Consider the following 19,098-nt stretch of genomic DNA (forward strand, 5'->3'; position numbering starts at 1 on the left):
AGTGGCAGCAGTGCTAGCAATGGTAGCAGTGCTAGCAATGGCAGCAGTGGTTGCAGTGGCAGCAGTGGTAGCAGTGGTAGCAGTGGTAGAAGTGGTAGCAGTGGTAGCAGTGGTAGCAGTGGCAGCAGTGGTAGCAGTGGTAGCAGTGGCAGCAGTGGCAGCAGTGCTAGCAATGGTAGCAGTGCTAGCAATGGCAGCAGTGGTAGCAGTGGTAGCAGTGGTTGCAGTGGCAGCAGTGGTAGCAGTGGTAGCAGTGGTAGAAGTGGTAGCAGTGGTAGCAGTGGTAGAAGTGGTAGCAGTGGTAGCAGTGGTAGCAGTGGCAGCAGTGGTAGCAGTGGCAGCAGTGCTAGCAATGGTAGCAGTGCTAGCAATGGCAGCAGTGGTAGCAGTGGTAGCAGTGGTTGCAGTGGCAGCAGTGGTAGCAGTGGTAGCAGTGGTAGAAGTGGTAGCAGTGGTAGCAGTGGTAGAAGTGGTAGCAGTGGTAGCAGTGGTAGCAGTGGTAGCAGTGGTAGCAGTGGCAGCAGTGGTAGCAGTGGCAGCAGTGGCAGTAGTGCTAGCAATGGTAGCAGTGCTAGCAATGGCAGCAGTGGTAGCAGTGGTAGCAGTGGTTGCAGTGGCAGCAGTGGTAGCAGTGGTAGCAGTGGTAGAAGTGGTAGCAGTGGTAGCAGTGGTAGCAGTGGCAGCAGTGGTAGCAGTGGCAGCAGTGGTAGCAGTGGTAGCAGTGGTAGCAGTGGTAGCAGTGGCAGCAGTGGCAGCAGTGCTAGCAATAGCAGCAGTGGTAGCAGTGGTAGCAGTGGTTGCAGTGGCAGCAGTGGTAGCAGTGGTAGCAGTGGTTGCAGTGGCAGCAGTGGTAGCAGTGGCAGCAGTGGTAGCAGTGGTTGCAGTGGCAGCAGTGGTAGCAGTGGTAGCAGTGGTAGAAGTGGCAGCAGTGGTAGCAGTGGCAGCAGTGGTAGCAGTAGCAGCAGTGGTAGCAGTGGTAGCAGTGGTAGCAGTGGTAGCAGTGGCAGCAGTGGTAGCAGTGGTAGCAGTGGTAGCAGTGGCAGCAGTGGTAGCAGTGGTAGAAGTGGTAGCAGTGGTAGCAGTGGTAGCAGTGGCAGCAGTGGTAGCAGTGGTTGCAGTGGTAGCAGTGGTAGCAGTGGCAGCAGTGGTAGCAGTGGTAGCAGTAGCAGCAGTGGTAGCAGTGGTAGCAGTGGTAGCAGTGGCAGCAGTGGTAGCAGTGGTAGCAGTGGTAGCAGTGGCAGCAGTGGTAGCAGTGGAAGCAGTGGTTGCAGTGGCAGCAGTGGTAGCAGTGGTAGCAGTGGTAGAAGCCCTTCTGTTCCTCGAGACACAGCCCTTGGATGACCACTGGCCTCTACGAAACAGAGGGAAATATGCTGCACCCTTGAGAGTAACTACAGGCGGGTGCACAAATATTTGTCGAGCCCCTTCACATAATTTAACGTACAAATTTAAAACCCCTGAAGTTAAAAAGAAAACTCAAACTAACCTCCACCCCTCTTCCGATGGAGATAAGACCCACGGGTATAAACACAGACCCCTCCCTCGACCGTTTCAAATCACATTTAGACGTCCCCGCATAAATGTAATAAAGAACACTGTTTCCAGAATACGTACCGGTGGAATTCTACTGTAAATTATTTCGACCTGTAATAAATTAGTACAACAATTTCATCTCAGAGTTTTTAAAATTTGTGTGCGAAATGATTCAGTATGTATCACTAGCAATATAGCAATAAATATATAGATTTATTATTATTGATTCAAGAATACTATATGCGTGGCATCCAGGCAGACCAGTCAGCCCGATGCGCCGGCAGCAATACACAAGGGGGGTGGGGGGGGGGTTCAGGGAAGACGCCACATTCCGGACAGGTGTATCCCATTCTCGTATCATTCCTTCCCCAGTGCTTTCCCATCGCGCCTGGGGACTTTCTGAGGCACATTCACCGAAACAATCTGCGTCAAGTGGCGTAACTAGGACGCAATTGTTTTCCCGTAGCTTCGAGTGTTAAGTCGGATATTGCGATGACGTAACAAAGATTAGGGCCACGAGACATTTCCAGGTCGGGGACTGGCATGTAATTAAAACAGGGGTCGGCCGGCGGCGGGTAGTGTGAGAGTGACTGAGGCTGGACTCGACACTGTGTCACGGCGTGGACGAGTGAGTAGTGTAAGAGTGACTGAGGCTGGACTCGACACTGTGACACGGCGTGGACGAGTGAGTAGTGTAAGAGTGACTGAGGCTGGACTCGACACTGTGACACGGCGTGGACAAGTGAGTAGTGTAAGAGTGACTGAGGCTGGACTCGACACTGTGACACGGCGTGGACGAGTGAGTAGTGTAAGAGTGACTGAGGCTGGACTCGACACTGTGACACGGCGTGGACGAGTGAGTAGTGTTAGAGTGACTGAGGCTGGACTCGACACTGTGACACGGCGTGGACGAGTGAGTAGTGTAAGAGTGACTGAGGCTGGACTCGACACTGTGACACGGTGGGGACGAGTGAGTAGTGTTAGAGTGACTGAGGCTGGACTCGACACTGTGACACGGCGTGGACGAGTGAGTAGTGTAAGAGTGACTGAGGCTGGACTCGACACTGTGACACGGCGTGGACGAGTGAGTAGTGTAAGAGTGACTGAGGCTGGACTCGACACTGTGACACGGTGTGGACGAGTGAGTAGTGTAAGAGTGACTGAGGCTGGACTCGACACTGTGACACAGCGTGGACGAGTGAGTAGTGTTAGAGTGACTGAGGCTGGACTCGACACTGTGACACGGCGTGGACGAGTGAGTAGTGTAAGAGTGACTGAGGCTGGACTCGACACTGTGACACGGTGGGGACGAGTGAGTAGTGTTAGAGTGACTGAGGCTGGACTCGACACTGTGACACGGCGTGGACGAGTGAGTAGTGTAAGAGTGACTGAGGCTGGACTCGACACTGTGACACGGCGTGGACGAGTGAGTAGTGTGAGAGTGACTGAGGCTGGACTCGACACTGTGACACGGTGGGGACGAGTGAGTAGTGTGAGAGTGACTGAGGCTGGACTCGACACTGTGACACAGCGTGGACGAGTGAGTAGTGTTAGAGTGATTGAGGCTAGACTCGACACTGTGACACGGTGGGGACGAGTGAGTAGTGTTAGAGTGACTGAGGCTGGACTCGACACTGTGACACGGTGGGGACGAGTGAGTAGTGTGAGAGTGACTGAGGCTGGACTCGACACTGTGACACAGCGTGGACGAGTGAGTAGTGTAAGAGTGACTGAGGCTAGACTCGACACTGTGACACGGCGTGGACGAGTGAGTAGTGTTAGAGTGACTGAGGCTGGACTCGACACTGTGACACGGTGGGGACGAGTGAGTAGTGTGAGAGTGACTGAGGCTGGACTCGACACTGTGACACAGCGTGGACGAGTGAGTAGTGTTAGAGTGACTGAGGCTAGACTCGACACTGTGACACGGTGGGGACGAGTGAGTAGTGTTAGAGTGACTGAGGCTGGACTCGACACTGTGACACGGTGGGGACGAGTGAGTAGTGTGAGAGTGACTGAGGCTGGACTCGACACTGTGACACAGCGTGGACGAGTGAGTAGTGTAAGAGTGACTGAGGCTAGACTCGACACTGTGACACGGCGTGGACGAGTGAGTAGTGTTAGAGTGACTGAGGCTGGACTCGACACTGTGACACGGTGGGGACGAGTGAGTAGTGTGAGAGTGACTGAGGCTGGACTCGACACTGTGACACAGCGTGGACGAGTGAGTAGTGTTAGAGTGACTGAGGCTGGACTCGACACTGTGACACAGCGTGGACGAGTGAGTAGTGTTAGAGTGACTGAGGCTGGACTCGACACTGTGACACAGCGTGGACGAGTGAGTAGTGTTAGAGTGACTGAGGCTGGACTCGACACTGTGACACAGCGTGGACGAGTGAGTAGTGTTAGAGTGACTGAGGCTGGACTCGACACTGTGACACGGTGGGGACGAGTGAGTAGTGTTAGAGTGACTGAGGCTGGACTCGACACTGTGACACGGTGGGGACGAGTGAGTAGTGTGAGAGTGACTGAGGCTGGACTCGACACTGTGACACAGCGTGGACGAGTGAGTAGTGTTAGAGTGACTAAGGCTGGACTCGACACTGTGACACAGCGTGGACGAGTGAGTAGTGTTAGAGTGACTGAGGCTGGACTCGACACTGTGACACAGCGTGGCCGAGTGAGTAGTGTTAGAGTGACTGAGGTTGGACTCGACACTGTGACACAGCGTGGACGAGTGAGTAGTGTTAGAGTGACTGAGGCTGGACTCGACACTGTGACATGGTGGGGACGAGTGAGTAGTGTTAGAGTGACTGAGGCTGGACTCGACACTGTGACACGGTGGGGACGAGTGAGTAGTGTGAGAGTGACTGAGGCTGGACTCGACACTGTGACACAGCGTGGACGAGTGAGTAGTGTTAGAGTGACTGAGGCTGGACTAGACACTTTGACACAGCGTGGACGAGTGAGTAGTGTTAGAGTGACTGAGGCTGGACTCGACACTGTGACACGGTGGGGACGAGTGAGTAGTGTGAGAGTGACTGAGGCTGGACTCGACACTGTGACACAGCGTGGACGAGTGAGTAGTGTTAGAGTGACTGAGGCTGGACTCGACACTGTGACACAGCGTGGACGAGTGAGTAGTGTTAGAGTGACTGAGGCTGGACTCGACACTGTGACACAGCGTGGACGAGTGAGTAGTGTTAGAGTGACTGAGGCTGGACTCGACACTGTGACACAGCGTGGACGAGTGAGTAGTGTTAGAGTGACTGAGGCTGGACTCGACACTGTGACACGGTGGGGACGAGTGAGTAGTGTGAGAGTGACTGAGGCTGGACTCGACACTGTGACACGGTGGGGACGAGTGAGTAGTGTAAGAGTGACTGAGGCTGGACTCGACACTGTGACACGGCGTGGACGAGTGAGTAGTGTTAGAGTGACTGAGGCTGGACTCGACACTGTGACACGGTGGGGACGAGTGAGTAGTGTGAGAGTGACTGAGGCTGGACTCGACACTGTGACACGGTGGGGACGAGTGAGTAGTGTGAGAGTGACTGAGGCTGGACTCGACACTGTGACACAGCGTGGACGAGTGAGTAGTGTTAGAGTGACTGAGGCTGGACTCGACACTGTGACACAGCGTGGACGAGTGAGTAGTGTTAGAGTGACTGAGGCTGGACTCGACACTGTGACACAGCGTGGACGAGTGAGTAGTGTTAGAGTGACTGAGGCTGGACTCGACACTGTGACACAGCGTGGACGAGTGAGTAGTGTTAGAGTGACTGAGGCTAGACTCGACACTGTGACACGGTGGGGACGAGTGAGTAGTGTTAGAGTGACTGAGGCTGGACTCGACACTGTGACACGGTGGGGACGAGTGAGTAGTGTGAGAGTGACTGAGGCTGGACTCGACACTGTGACACAGCGTGGACGAGTGAGTAGTGTTAGAGTGACTGAGGCTGGACTCGACACTGTGACACAGCGTGGACGAGTGAGTAGTGTTAGAGTGACTGAGGCTGGACTCGACACTGTGACACAGCGTGGACGAGTGAGTAGTGTTAGAGTGACTGAGGCTAGACTCGACACTGTGACACGGTGGGGACGAGTGAGTAGTGTTAGAGTGACTGAGGCTGGACTCGACACTGTGACACGGTGGGGACGAGTGAGTAGTGTGAGAGTGACTGAAGCTGGACTCGACACTGTGACACAGCGTGGACGAGTGAGTAGTGTTAGAGTGACTGAGGCTGGACTCGACACTGTGACACGGTGGGGACGAGTGAGTAGTGTGAGAGTGACTGAGGCTGTACTCGACACTGTGACACGGTGGGGACGAGTGAGTAGTGTGAGAGTGACTGAGGCTGGACTCGACACTGTGACACAGCGTGGACGAGTGAGTAGTGTTAGAGTGACTGAGGCTGGACTCGACACTGTGACACAGCGTGGACGAGTGAGTAGTGTTAGAGTGACTGAGGCTGGACTCGACACTGTGACACGGTGGGGACGAGTGAGTAGTGTTAGAGTGACTGAGGCTGGACTCGACACTGTGACACAGCGTGGACGAGTGAGTAGTGTAAGAGTGACTGAGGCTGGACTCGACACTGTGACACGGCGTGGACGAGTGAGTAGTGTAAGAGTGACTGAGGCTGGACTCGACACTGTGACACGGTGGGGACGAGTGAGTAGTGTGAGAGTGACAGAGGCTGGACTCGACACTGTGACACGGTGGGGACGAGTGAGTAGTGTTAGAGTGACTGAGGCTGGACTCGACACTGTGACACGGTGGGGACGAGTGAGTAGTGTGAGAGTGACTGAGGCTGGACTCGACACTGTAACACAGCGTGGACGAGTGAGTAGTGTTAGAGTGACTGAGGCTGGACTCGACACTGTGACACGGTGGGGACGAGTGAGTAGTGTGAGAGTGACTGAGGCTGGACTCGACACTGTGACATGCCTTGGACGAGTGAGTAGTGTGAGAGTGACTGAGGCTGGACTCGACACTGTGACACAGCGTGGACGAGTGAGTAGTGTTAGAGTGACTGAGGCTGGACTCGACACTGTGACACGGTGGGGACGAGTGAGTAGTGTTAGAGTGACTGAGGCTGGACTCGACACTGTGACACGGTGGGGACGAGTGAGTAGTGTTAGAGTGACTGAGGCTGGACTCGACACTGTGACACAGCGTGGACGAGTGAGTAGTGTTAGAGTGACTGAGGCTGGACTCGACACTGTGACACAGCGTGGCCGAGTGAGTAGTGTTAGAGTGACTGAGGTTGGACTCGACACTGTAACACAGCGTGGACGAGTGAGTAGTGTTAGAGTGACTGAGGCTGGACTTGACACTGTGACACGGTGGGGACGAGTGAGTAGTGTGAGAGTGACTGAGGCTGGACTCGACACTGTGACACGGTGTGGACGAGTGAGTAGTGTAAGAGTGACTGAGGCTGGACTCGACACTGTGACACGGTGTGGACGAGTGAGTAGTGTGAGAGTGACTGAGGCTGGACTCGACACTGTGACACGGTGGGGACGAGTGAGTAGTGTGAGAGTGACTGAGGCTGGACTCGACACTGTGACACGGTGTGGACGAGTGAGTAGTGTAAGAGTGACTGAGGCTGGACTCGACACTGTGACACGGTGTGGACGAGTGAGTAGTGTGAGAGTGACTGAGGCTGGACTCGACACTGTGAGATGCCTTGGACGAGTCAGTAGTGTGAGAGTGACTGAGGCTGGACTCGACACTGTAACACAGCGTGGACGAGTGAGTAGTGTTAGAGTGACTGAGGCTGGACTTGTAACACAGCGTGGACGAGTGAGTAGTGTTAGAGTGACTGAGGCTGGACTCGACACTGTGACACGGTGGGGATGAGTGAGTAGTGTGAGAGTGACAGAGGCTGGACTCGACACTGTGACACGGTGGGGACGAGTGAGTAGTGTGAGAGTGACTGAGGCTGGACTCGACACTGTGACACGGTGTGGACGAGTGAGTAGTGTGAGAGTGACTGAGGCTGGACTCGACACTGTGACACGGTGGGGACGAGTGAGTAGTGTGAGAGTGACTGAGGCTGGACTCGACACTGTGACACGGTGTGGACGAGTGAGTAGTGTAAGAGTGACTGAGGCTGGACTCGACACTGTGACACGGTGTGGACGAGTGAGTAGTGTGAGTTTGACTGAGGCTGGACTCGACACTGTGACACGGTGTGGACGAGTGAGTAGTGTAAGAGTGACTGAGGCTGGACTCGACACTGTGACACGGTGTGGACGAGTGAGTAGTGTTAGAGTGACTGAGGCTGGACTCGACACTGTAACACAGCGTGGACGAGTGAGTAGTGTTAGAGTGACTGAGGCTGGACTCGACACTGTGACACGGTGGGGACGAGTGAGTAGTGTGAGAGTGACAGAGGCTGGACTCGACACTGTGACACGGTGGGGACGAGTGAGTAGTGTAAGAGTGACTGAGGCTGGACTCGACACTGTGACACGGTGGGGACGAGTGAGTAGTGTGAGAGTGACAGAGGCTGGACTCGACACTGTGACACGGTGGGGACGAGTGAGTAGTGTGAGAGTGACTGAGGCTGGACTCGACACTGTGACACGGTGTGGACGAGTGAGTAGTGTGAGAGTGACTGAGGCTGGACTCGACACTGTGACACGGTGGGGACGAGTGAGTAGTGTGAGAGTGACTGAGGCTGGACTCGACACTGTGACACGTTGTGGACGAGTGAGTAGTGTAAGAGTGACTGAGGCTGGACTCGACACTGTGACACGGTGGGGACGAGTGAGTAGTGTGAGAGTGACTGAGGCTGGACTCGACACTGTGACACGGTGTGGACGAGTGAGTAGTGTAAGAGTGACTAAGGCTGGACTCGACACTGTGACACGGTGTGGACGAGTGAGTAGTGTGAGAGTGACTGAGGCTGGACTCGACACTGTGACACGGTGGGGACGAGTGAGTAGTGTGAGAGTGACAGAGGCTGGACTCGACACTGTGACACGGTGGGGACGAGTGAGTAGTGTGAGAGTGACTGAGGCTGGACTCGACACTGTGACACGGCGTGGACAAGTGAGTAGTGTTAGAGTGACTGAGGCTGGACTCGACACTGTAACACGGCGTGGACGAGTGAGTAGTGTTAGAGTGACTGAGGCTGGACTCGACACTGTGACACGGTGGGGACGAGTGAGTAGTGTTAGAGTGACTGAGGCTGGACTCGACACTGTAACACAGCGTGGACGAGTGAGTAGTGTTAGAGTGACTGAGGCTGGACTCGACACTGTGACACGGTGGGGACGAGTGAGTAGTGTGAGAGTGACTGAGGCTGGACTCGACACTGTGACACGGCGTGGACAAGTGAGTAGTGTTAGAGTGACTGAGGCTGGACTCGACACTGTAACACGGCGTGGACAAGTGAGTAGTGTTAGAGTGACAGAAGCTGGACTCGACACTGTGACACGGTGGGGACGAGTGAGTAGTGTGAGAGTGACAGAGGCTGGACTCGACACTGTGACACGGTGGGGACGAGTGAGTAGTGTGAGAGTGACTGAGGCTGGACTCGACACTGTGACACGGCGTGGACGAGTGAGTAGTGTAAGAGTGACAGAGGCTGGACTCGACACTGTGACACGGCGTGGACGAGTGAGTAGTGTTAGAGTGACTGAGGCTGGACTCGACACTGTGACACGGCGTGGACGAGTGAGTAGTGTTAGAGTGACAGAGGCTGGACTCGACACTGTGACACGGCGTGGACGAGTGAGTAGTGTGAGAGTGACAGAGGCTGGACTCGACACTGTGACACGGCGTGGACGAGTGAGTAGTGTTAGAGTGACTGAGTATGGACTTGACACTGTGACACGGCGTGGACGAGTGAGTAGTGTAAGAGTGACAGAGGCTGGACTCGACACTGTGACACGGCGTGGACGAGTGAGTAATGTGAGAGTGACAGAGGCTGGACTCGACACTGTGACACGGTGGGGACGAGTGAGTAGTGTGAGAGTGACAGAGGCTGGACTCGACACTGTGACACGGTGGGGACGAGTGAGTAGTGTGAGAGTGACTGAGGCTGGACTCGACACTGTGACACGGCGTGGACGAGTGAGTAGTGTTAGAGTGACTGAGGCTGGACTCGACACTGTAACACGGCGTGGACGAGTGAGTAGTGTTAGAGTGACTGAGGCTGGACTCGACACTGTGACACGGTGGGGACGAGTGAGTAGTGTTAGAGTGACTGAGGCTGGACTCGACACTGTAACACAGCGTGGACGAGTGAGTAGTGTTAGAGTGACTGAGGCTGGACTCGACACTGTAACACGGCGTGGACGAGTGAGTAGTGTTAGAGTGACTGAGGCTGGACTCGACACTGTGACACGGTGGGGACGAGTGAGTAGTGTTAGAGTGACTGAGGCTGGACTCGACACTGTAACACAGCGTGGACGAGTGAGTAGTGTTAGAGTGACTGAGGCTGGACTCGACACTGTGACACGGTGGGGACGAGTGAGTAGTGTGAGAGTGACTGAGGCTGGACTCGACACTGTGACACGGCGTGGACAAGTGAGTAGTGTTAGAGTGACTGAGGCTGGACTCGACACTGTAACACGGCGTGGACAAGTGAGTAGTGTTAGAGTGACAGAAGCTGGACTCGACACTGTGACACGGTGGGGACGAGTGAGTAGTGTGAGAGTGACAGAGGCTGGACTCGACACTGTGACACGGTGGGGACGAGTGAGTAGTGTGAGAGTGACAGAGGCTGGACTCGACACTGTGACACGGTGGGGACGAGTGAGTAGTGTGAGAGTGACTGAGGCTGGACTCGACACTGTGACACGGCGTGGACGAGTGAGTAGTGTAAGAGTGACAGAGGCTGGACTCGACACTGTGACACGGCGTGGACGAGTGAGTAGTGTTAGAGTGACTGAGGCTGGACTCGACACTGTGACACGGCGTGGACGAGTGAGTAGTGTTAGAGTGACAGAGGCTGGACTCGACACTGTGACACGGCGTGGACGAGTGAGTAGTGTGAGAGTGACAGAGGCTGGACTCGACACTGTGACACGGCGTGGACGAGTGAGTAGTGTTAGAGTGACTGAGGATGGACTTGACACTGTGACACGGCGTGGACGAGTGAGTAGTGTAAGAGTGACAGAGGCTGGACTCGACACTGTGACACGGCGTGGACGAGTGAGTAGTGTGAGAGTGACAGAGGCTGGACTTGACACTGTGACACGGCGTGGACGAGTGAGTAGTGTGAGAGTGACAGAGGGTGGACGCGACACTGTGACACGGCGTGGACGAGTGAGTAGTGTGAGAGTGGCAGAGGCTGGATGCGACACTGTGACACGGTGTGGACGAGTGAGTAGTGTTAGAGTGACAGAGGCTGGACTCGACACTGTGACACGGCGTGAACGAGTGAGTAGTGTGAGAGTGCCAGAGGCTGGACGCGACACTGTGACACGGAGTGGACGAGTGAGTAGTGTGAGAGTGACTGAGGATGGACTCGACACAGTGACACGGCGTGGATGAGTGAGTAGTGTGAGAGTGACAGAGGCTGGACTCGACACTGTGACACGGCGGGGACGAGTGAGTAGTGTGAGAGTGACAGAGGCTGGACTCGACACTGTGACACGGCGGGGACGAGTGAGTAGTGTGAGAGTGACTGAGGATGGACTCGAAACTGTGACACGGCGTGAACGAGTGACTAGTGTGAGAGTGACAGAGGCTGCACTCGACACTGTGACACAGCGTGGACGAGTGAGTAGTGTGAGAATGACTGAGGTTGTCTCGACCCTGTGACATGGCGTGGACGAGTGAGTAGTGTGAGAGTGACAGAAGCTGGACGCGACACTTTGACACGGCTTGGACGAGTGAGAAGTGTGAGAGTGACAGAGGATGGACTCGACACTATGACACGGCGTGGACGAGTGAGTAGTGTGAGAGTGACAGAGGCTGCACTCGACACTGTGACACAGCGTGGACGAGTGAGTAGTGTGAGAATGACTGAGGTTGTCTCGACCCTGTGACATGGCGTGGACGAGTGAGTAGTGTGAGAGTGACAGAAGCTGGACGCGACACTTTGACACGGCTTGGACGAGTGAGAAGTGTGAGAGTGACAGAGGCTGGACTCGACACTGTGACATGCCTTGGACGAGTGAGTAGTGTGAGAGTGACTGAGGCTAGACTTGACACTGTGACACGGCGCGGACGAGTGAGTAGTGTAAGAGTGACTGAGGCTGGACTCGACACTGTGACACGGCGTGGACGAGTGAGTAGTGTAAGAGTGACTGAGGCTGGACTCGACACTGTGACACGGCGTGGACGAGTGAGTAGTGTAAGAGTGACTGAGGCTGGACTCGACACTGTGACACGGCGCGGACGAGTGAGTAGTGTAAGAGTGACTGAGGCTGGACTCGACACTGTGACACGGCGTGGACGAGTGAGTAGTGTAAGAGTGACTGAGGCTGGACTCGACACTGTGACACGGTGTGGAGGAGTGAGTAGTGTAAGAGTGACTGAGGCTGGACTCGACACTGTGACACGGTGTGGACGAGTGAGTAGTGTGAGAGTGACTGAGGCTAGACTTGACACTGTGACACGGCGTGGACGAGTGAGTAGTGTAAGAGTGACTGAGGCTGGACTCGACACTGTGACACGGCGTGGACGAGTGAGTTGTGTTAGAGTGACAGAAGCTGGACGCGACACTGTGACACGGCGTGGACGAGTGAGTAGTGTTAGAGTGACAGAGGCTGGACTGTGTTTCCGTACCATGTGCGTCTCTGCCTGAGGACGGGAGCAGATAGCAGTTCCCGAAACGTCGCTTGTTTCTGTTTTGGTAAAACTGTTGTATTATTTTGTCTTTTCGTTTTGTCGTGTTTTTGTCTCGTTTAAACTGTTGTGCTGAATTATTTTGGTTTAAATATTTTTGTGTTGTCTTCATTTGTGTGTTTTTTTGTTCATTTAGTACTTTTTTCTTTGTTTGTTGACCATATTTCTGTTTCGAAATATTTTGTGGTGTTTATATTCTTGTTGACAACAGCAATTGTTTTCTTAATTTTGTGTGTTTTTTGTCTTTCTTGTGTATTTTTATTTATTTTATTTATTAGTTTTTCTTCAACAGAAAAAGTTCTTAGCAATGGCGTATGTCCAAAAACTTACATCAAGTCAATTATTTGTAATATTTTACTAAATATATTGTAATATGTATACTCAAATATTTTGTATAAAATCATTGTTCAATCAAGTAAAATCCTTGCATTGAATCTGTATGAATGCATGAAAATTAGTCTTAACAGTCGTATTATATATTTAATAATTTAACTTATTAATTAAAATATTTCTTGACAAAATATACGAAAATAAATAATAAAATACTATATTTTGTTCAAGACCAATTAACTAAAAATACGTATATATAAACTGAAGTACCTTATATTATGATGTGTTTAGGGCGGGCTCAATTTATCATCATGTAAGGAACTTCACTACCGAGTTTCAAATCTGTAGGACATAAACTTTAAAAACAGGTAACTTTATTTTTAAATTCCCTCTGATTGCACATTCTCGGCTACGCATCAAGGCTACGCATCGGCAAAACCGGGACACAAATCTTCAACTTCATTCTGTGGGAAGGCAGGTAACCCCTAGGCAATACGTGACCGACGCACCGAACGATACCGCGCTACAAATTCAAGGCAATGCCATCTATTGACGAAGTTCTAAACTAAACTGTCATTATAAACTATAGATCGAAAGCAGTCGCGAGTTCCACAAAGACTGGTCTCATCAAGGAGAAGAAAAGGAAGTTGCGAGACCTTACATCATGACCGTGTGGCGGACATAGAAAAATGACACAAACTCACTTTTTGCTTGTCTATGACCTAACTCTTATGATTATTTTATTATATAACTGGATTTACCCCTTCTTCACTCATTTATGGATGGAATTTCATGATTATAAGTAGTCTATGTCAAGATCTTGCCCACAAACTATCTTCATGCAACAAAGTCATGTCAAGTCTGTTGCTGCGTGAAGAAGGTGTAACCCTTCCTCCTGCTAACTTGGAAGAGGGGTTGCGTCCCCGACCCACTCTGGGCGCGAAGGGAAATTCCAAAAATTATGAAAAGGTATGAAATGCTACACAATAAAAAATTCCCCATACCAATGCCCAGGGGTCAGGCCAAAAACTTTAAAGCATAAAAAGCAGAGCAAACATAATTCCAAAATAAAGGCAAGACTTTGGGTAATTACTATTAAAAAAAATAATTTTCAAAAATTAGCATTTACTATATATAACAATACACGTTTGGTTACAAAAAAAGGGCGATAATAATGGCAGTCTCTTAACCCATTCTCAAAAACAAACACATGTTCGCATTTATAATATTATTAGGGATTAGTAGGGATGTAACAGAGAATCCCTACTAAAAAAAAACTGCGTCAATGACGTCAAATCTGAAAAATAAAAATTTATCTATTTCGAGAGGGAAAATTCCCGTTTTGGGGGCATATTTCCCGTTTTTAGTACTCAAAAATGCCAGTGGCTTGAAAAGTCCGCAAAACGACTTAGGGTCCTAAGAATAAGCCACCCTGATCCGCCGAGGTCACAACCTTGACCTTGACAGTAAACATGAAAGATTTTATTTTACACCAAAAATATTTTCAAAAATTCAAAAATAAAATTTAATTTTTACTTCAAGTACTTAGTTACTTAACGGATTTTGGTCCTCGGTTCGATTCCCGAGGAAGTAAGCATGTAATTTATTTATAAAAATAAAAAAATTCTTAATAACAACCCACCATCTTGATTATAAAAATATTGCACTAATAGTTACGTCCTCTATTTTTAAAACCCGTTTTTCTTTAAGATAAATAATGGGATTTTTTTAAAAAATATATAAATTTAATAATAACGCTTTAAACAAAAAACATTCCGCCATCTTGGATTATAATATCAGACCACTATCTTGAAAATTAGTAATTACTATCGGAAATTGTGGGTAAATTTTTTAAAATTATAAAACATTTAGGTAATTCATTAAATTTTCATAAACGTTTTATTAAAAAACACACTTACATCATAGTGTCCTCGGTTCGAACCCAGTGAGAGCAAAAATAAAAATGGAGACCGATACTTCCTCCACGGAAGCCACCCACAGACTAACCTTTCACCACTAATGCCAGAGTGTGTATATATATAATATATATAATATTTAATGTATTTAATGCATCGAAAAAAAATAGACTTTCATGTTAGGCAGCGTGACAACGATTTTAATTCGTCGGACTGGTATCTTGTCTAGAGTTGTTTTTCGTAGAGTAAATGATAAATAAACTTCACGCAAGGTAATGGAAACCAGAATTCAATATATTCTTGTTTTATGTACTTTTATCACGGACAGTTAATCAAACCAAGGACAGGAATAGATCGTATCAATCATTATTTTCATGATATTTTATTTGATAATAATTTGAATTTTTATGTTAATTATTACGAGTTGGCAAAATGGGAGCCAATATGTCATCATCAGCTTCCTGGTGGCAGGTAGTGGAGGAATTTGAGCCCCTTACTAAGGACTTTTTCCATATTAAATGAATATAATACTTTTTCCCATCAAATTTAATTTTTGTGTAGGTCAAGTTTAAAACTAAGACAGGAACCGATCGAATCAATGAGTATATTAATGAGTGGTTTTTTGAAGAATTTGTGACTTTTTTTCTGAATTTCTAGATAAATAATTAGGAATTTCCAAGACGACACCCATATGTCAAGATGGTGGGTGTCACAGTAATAAATAACTACTGCACTTTAACGAGTGACAAAATAACATGGTGGTAGCACACTCTAGCAGACTAATACAAGAAAGTGGCTTCCAGAAGACGAAAAAAAGATGGCGTTTGTGACGACATACTAGCTGGCTATATATATTTATATATTATATATATACACCCTGGCATAAGTGTTGGGAGATCAGTCTCTGTGGGTGGCTTCCGTGGAGGAAGTATCGGTCTCCATTTTTATTTTTGCTCTCACTGGGTTCTAACCGAGGACGCTATAATGCAAGTTAGTTTGTTAATGAAATTGTATTAAAATTTGATAAATTACATATTTAAAATTAAAATATGGCTTGATCTAGTGGCTACTTTTGAAATGAATATTGAAGATGAACGAATTTGAGTAAATAATCAGTACTTTTTAACAGCTGACACTACCATAATGACATATTAGAAATATATACATCCTCAAAAATATAAAACCACAAGAGTCATGTTTATTTTTTTTAACTTAATAACAACCCTCGCAGCTAAAGTCATTTATTTGGCCATCAAAATGAAGAACCATTCATCAGTTCATGAGCTAACCTCTTCCATTTGAAGTTTGTATAGGCATTATTAACATTATCTAGTGACACCTAACAGAAACACCAGGCCAAAACCAAATATACAAACACCCCACAAACAACACCTGACTGCTAATATCTAGTATGCATAGAGGTCTGTGTATGTCTGCTCCCCGCTGAACATCTGAACCTCCTTGCGCTGGGATATCTGCTAGTGGCGTTAAGAATATCACGGGAAATTTCGATTGGAGCGCTACTGTTCGCGCGTATAACTTTGAAATGTTGTATTTTCGGACTATTAATAACATTATATATTTTTTCGGAAGTCAATGCAATTGTTTCATTTATATAAACCAATTCCCAAACTGTCCGTACATTGTCACAAAAAATTTACATTTTTGAAGATTTTAAAAATATTTTTTGGTTCATATTAATTATTATTAATATAAAAACCTCTCAAATGTTTTTGCTGAGCGGAAAAGATTACTTGTTAATGGATTTTCCATTTTGTCTTGTTTTTTTTAAATATATTTTACAATTATTAAATAATTTAAGAATGGTTCTAAAACTGGCTAACAATATTCCATATACCAGCTGTTACGGCATCTAACGAACTAGTTTGTGACTAATAAGAATAAAATGTGAGCAAAATGGTGATTTACACTTGAACACTTTATCAGAAGAATAAAAATTCATTATAGTCACTTATATAGCTGCCATGGCTAAAAATGTAGAGTGTAAAATAAATATTAAATAAATATGAAAATAAATCTGCTGTTGAAAATATGACAAAATGGCTGTTTAGAGTTATTATTTTGAAATTTTTTTAGAAGTGAATCTATTAGAAATCGATTTCTGAACCTCTGAAGTCTCTAATGTAAAAGGTTCTACATGAATTTTAAATTCAAATTTTAAAACTATTATCAAACTCTTAAATAAAATTTCTAATGAAAAAGTATAAGTTTTATATTAAAAGCCTTTCTTAAAATTATTATTTTTTTTAAGTTTGTATTATCTTTAAAAACCATAATTTGTTCAGTGCTAAAGTCAAGGGAAAGTTAATTTAATGCAATGTCCTTGAAAAGTTAAATTCAAGAGAAGTACTGTCGCTGACCTGCTTCACTATTATTGACTTTGTAAAACTGCATCTTTAACCCTGCTATAGATATCAAATTGTGTTACTTATGAGTAATAAGAGTTTTGTTAAATCAGCATTTATAATATAAAAATTAAAATGCAGGTTTGCCATTTTATGTAATAAAACGTTTTGTGTGTCTGTTCTAAAATACTTAACTTAAAAAAACTATTAAAGCTCTTTATTAAAGTTTTAAAGTAATATTATAAAAAAAACTCTAGGATTTTTAAATCTTATTTATTGTTATATATAAAAAAGGTAAGTACAAAAAACATTAGTCCTGTAAAAAAATTACTACAAATATTTGAAACAAGTAGCACAGCATTATTCCTATCCATAAAATGTTTTGATCAGCAGACGTGGAGTAAGGTCACGCTCTATTTTTCACTTAAATTTATAACCAATTTTCTTTATTATTTTTAATATACAACTTATTTTTGTATGCATGATTGATAAAAATGTTTTATGTTTTCGTTAACGAGACTAACCATCAGTACAACAGTGTCTACATTCACTACGGGAACTATCACAGCATCCACCTCTAGGACAACCATCAATACGACCACAAAAACCACAGAGTTCGAAACTTCAACATGTCAACCACCACTGGAAGTACAATAGTTTATAAAACTAGCACAAGCAGGAGAATTACTGCCACTTTAACTAATATCATCACCACGATAACAACTACCACCAGGACAACCATCCAAAAAAAAAACCTATTGAAACGATCATCACAACTGTAACCACCATCACCACCAGGGCCAAACATAGTCAACATCACTAGAACCACCACCACTATCAAAGATACCAGTAAAAACCACAAGGACTATCACCCATGGGATCAAAACTAGCAGAACCACAACAAACACCAAAAACTGGACCACTACCACAACCCAGTAGGAACATTGCTACCACCGCACTGAGACCACCTCCATCAGAACCAAGACCTTAATAACCACCTCTGTGACCAATATGACCACCAAGATCACCACCATCAAAACATAAACAATAATGTTATCACCATTAACACAGGGTAACAACTACTACCCTAATCCACTACCACCACCATTTGGACCACCACCTTCATCCCCGTGACTACCACAATTAATGGCACTCTAACACTACAACAAGTTCCACCACCAGGAAAACCACCAACTCCAGGATCATTGACACTACCAACTAACATGTTACTCAAGACCACCAGCTCTATCACTGGGCCTACTACCATCACCGGCACTCCAAAGCTATCACCAGGAACACCAATACCACGACCGGGACTACCACCACATTGACTAGGAGCAATAATACAACCAACATCATAAAAACTCTCACTGAGTTCAGAAATCACTAGTACTACAGCCACTCGATCCAATAGAACTATTTATACTTCCACCACACAACCTATCAACACTACCATCACGACATAACAACGACCAGGATAAACGCTTATAATACAACAACCTCAATAATTAGCAACTGTACTATTATGGGGAACACTAAAACTAGCATTATATAAATTAACACCAAGAATGGGACCACCATCACAAAGACCACCATTATCTCCAATAAGAACACCTCGTAATATTATTAGGGCTATCACTGTATGTATTACTAAGACCCATTATACCATTGCATGAAACACTACTACCCACAGGTACACCACTACTGCCACCAGAGTCACAAATATCGGAACCGCCACCATGTCTGCTACTACTACACGGAATACCTACACTTTAACTAGTGGCAACACCAACACCATACATAACTATTTTACTAGTGCCACCAGAGGCTCCACCATCGAGACCCCCAGCACCACTACCACTGTGTGGTGCCACCACTACCTGTAGGACAACCACCACTAACACCGAGACTATCATCATCAATATTACCAGGACCACATTTCCACACCAGTTATATCACTGGTGCCACAATTACCACTGGACAACTACTGCAACTACCACCGGGATCACCACCAACAACAACACAGGGTTCACAATTAACCATATCAACATGGTTACTACCACATCTACCACTGGCGCCACTATTACTACTGGGACTGTCTCAGCCAACAGCTGGGACCACTACCCCCTCCAACACCACC

General features: G+C 47.5%; 1 protein-coding gene across 1 annotated transcript; it reads right to left on the reverse strand.

The window, feature by feature from the left end:
- Nucleotides 1-760: 760 nt before the first annotated feature.
- Nucleotides 761-18,699, reverse strand: LOC134542740 (keratin-associated protein 5-9-like). The gene is made up of 2 exons (XM_063387237.1): nucleotides 18,646-18,699; nucleotides 761-1,351 (listed from the first exon to the last, which is right to left on the reverse strand). The coding sequence occupies exons 1-2, from the start codon at nucleotides 18,697-18,699 to the stop codon at nucleotides 761-763; spliced, it is 645 nt and encodes a 214-aa protein (XP_063243307.1).
- Nucleotides 18,700-19,098: the final 399 nt, after the last annotated feature.

This window comes from Bacillus rossius (genome assembly GCF_032445375.1).
Source record: "Bacillus rossius redtenbacheri isolate Brsri chromosome 9 unlocalized genomic scaffold, Brsri_v3 Brsri_v3_scf9_1, whole genome shotgun sequence".
Lineage (NCBI taxonomy): Eukaryota > Metazoa > Arthropoda > Insecta > Phasmatodea > Bacillidae > Bacillus > Bacillus rossius.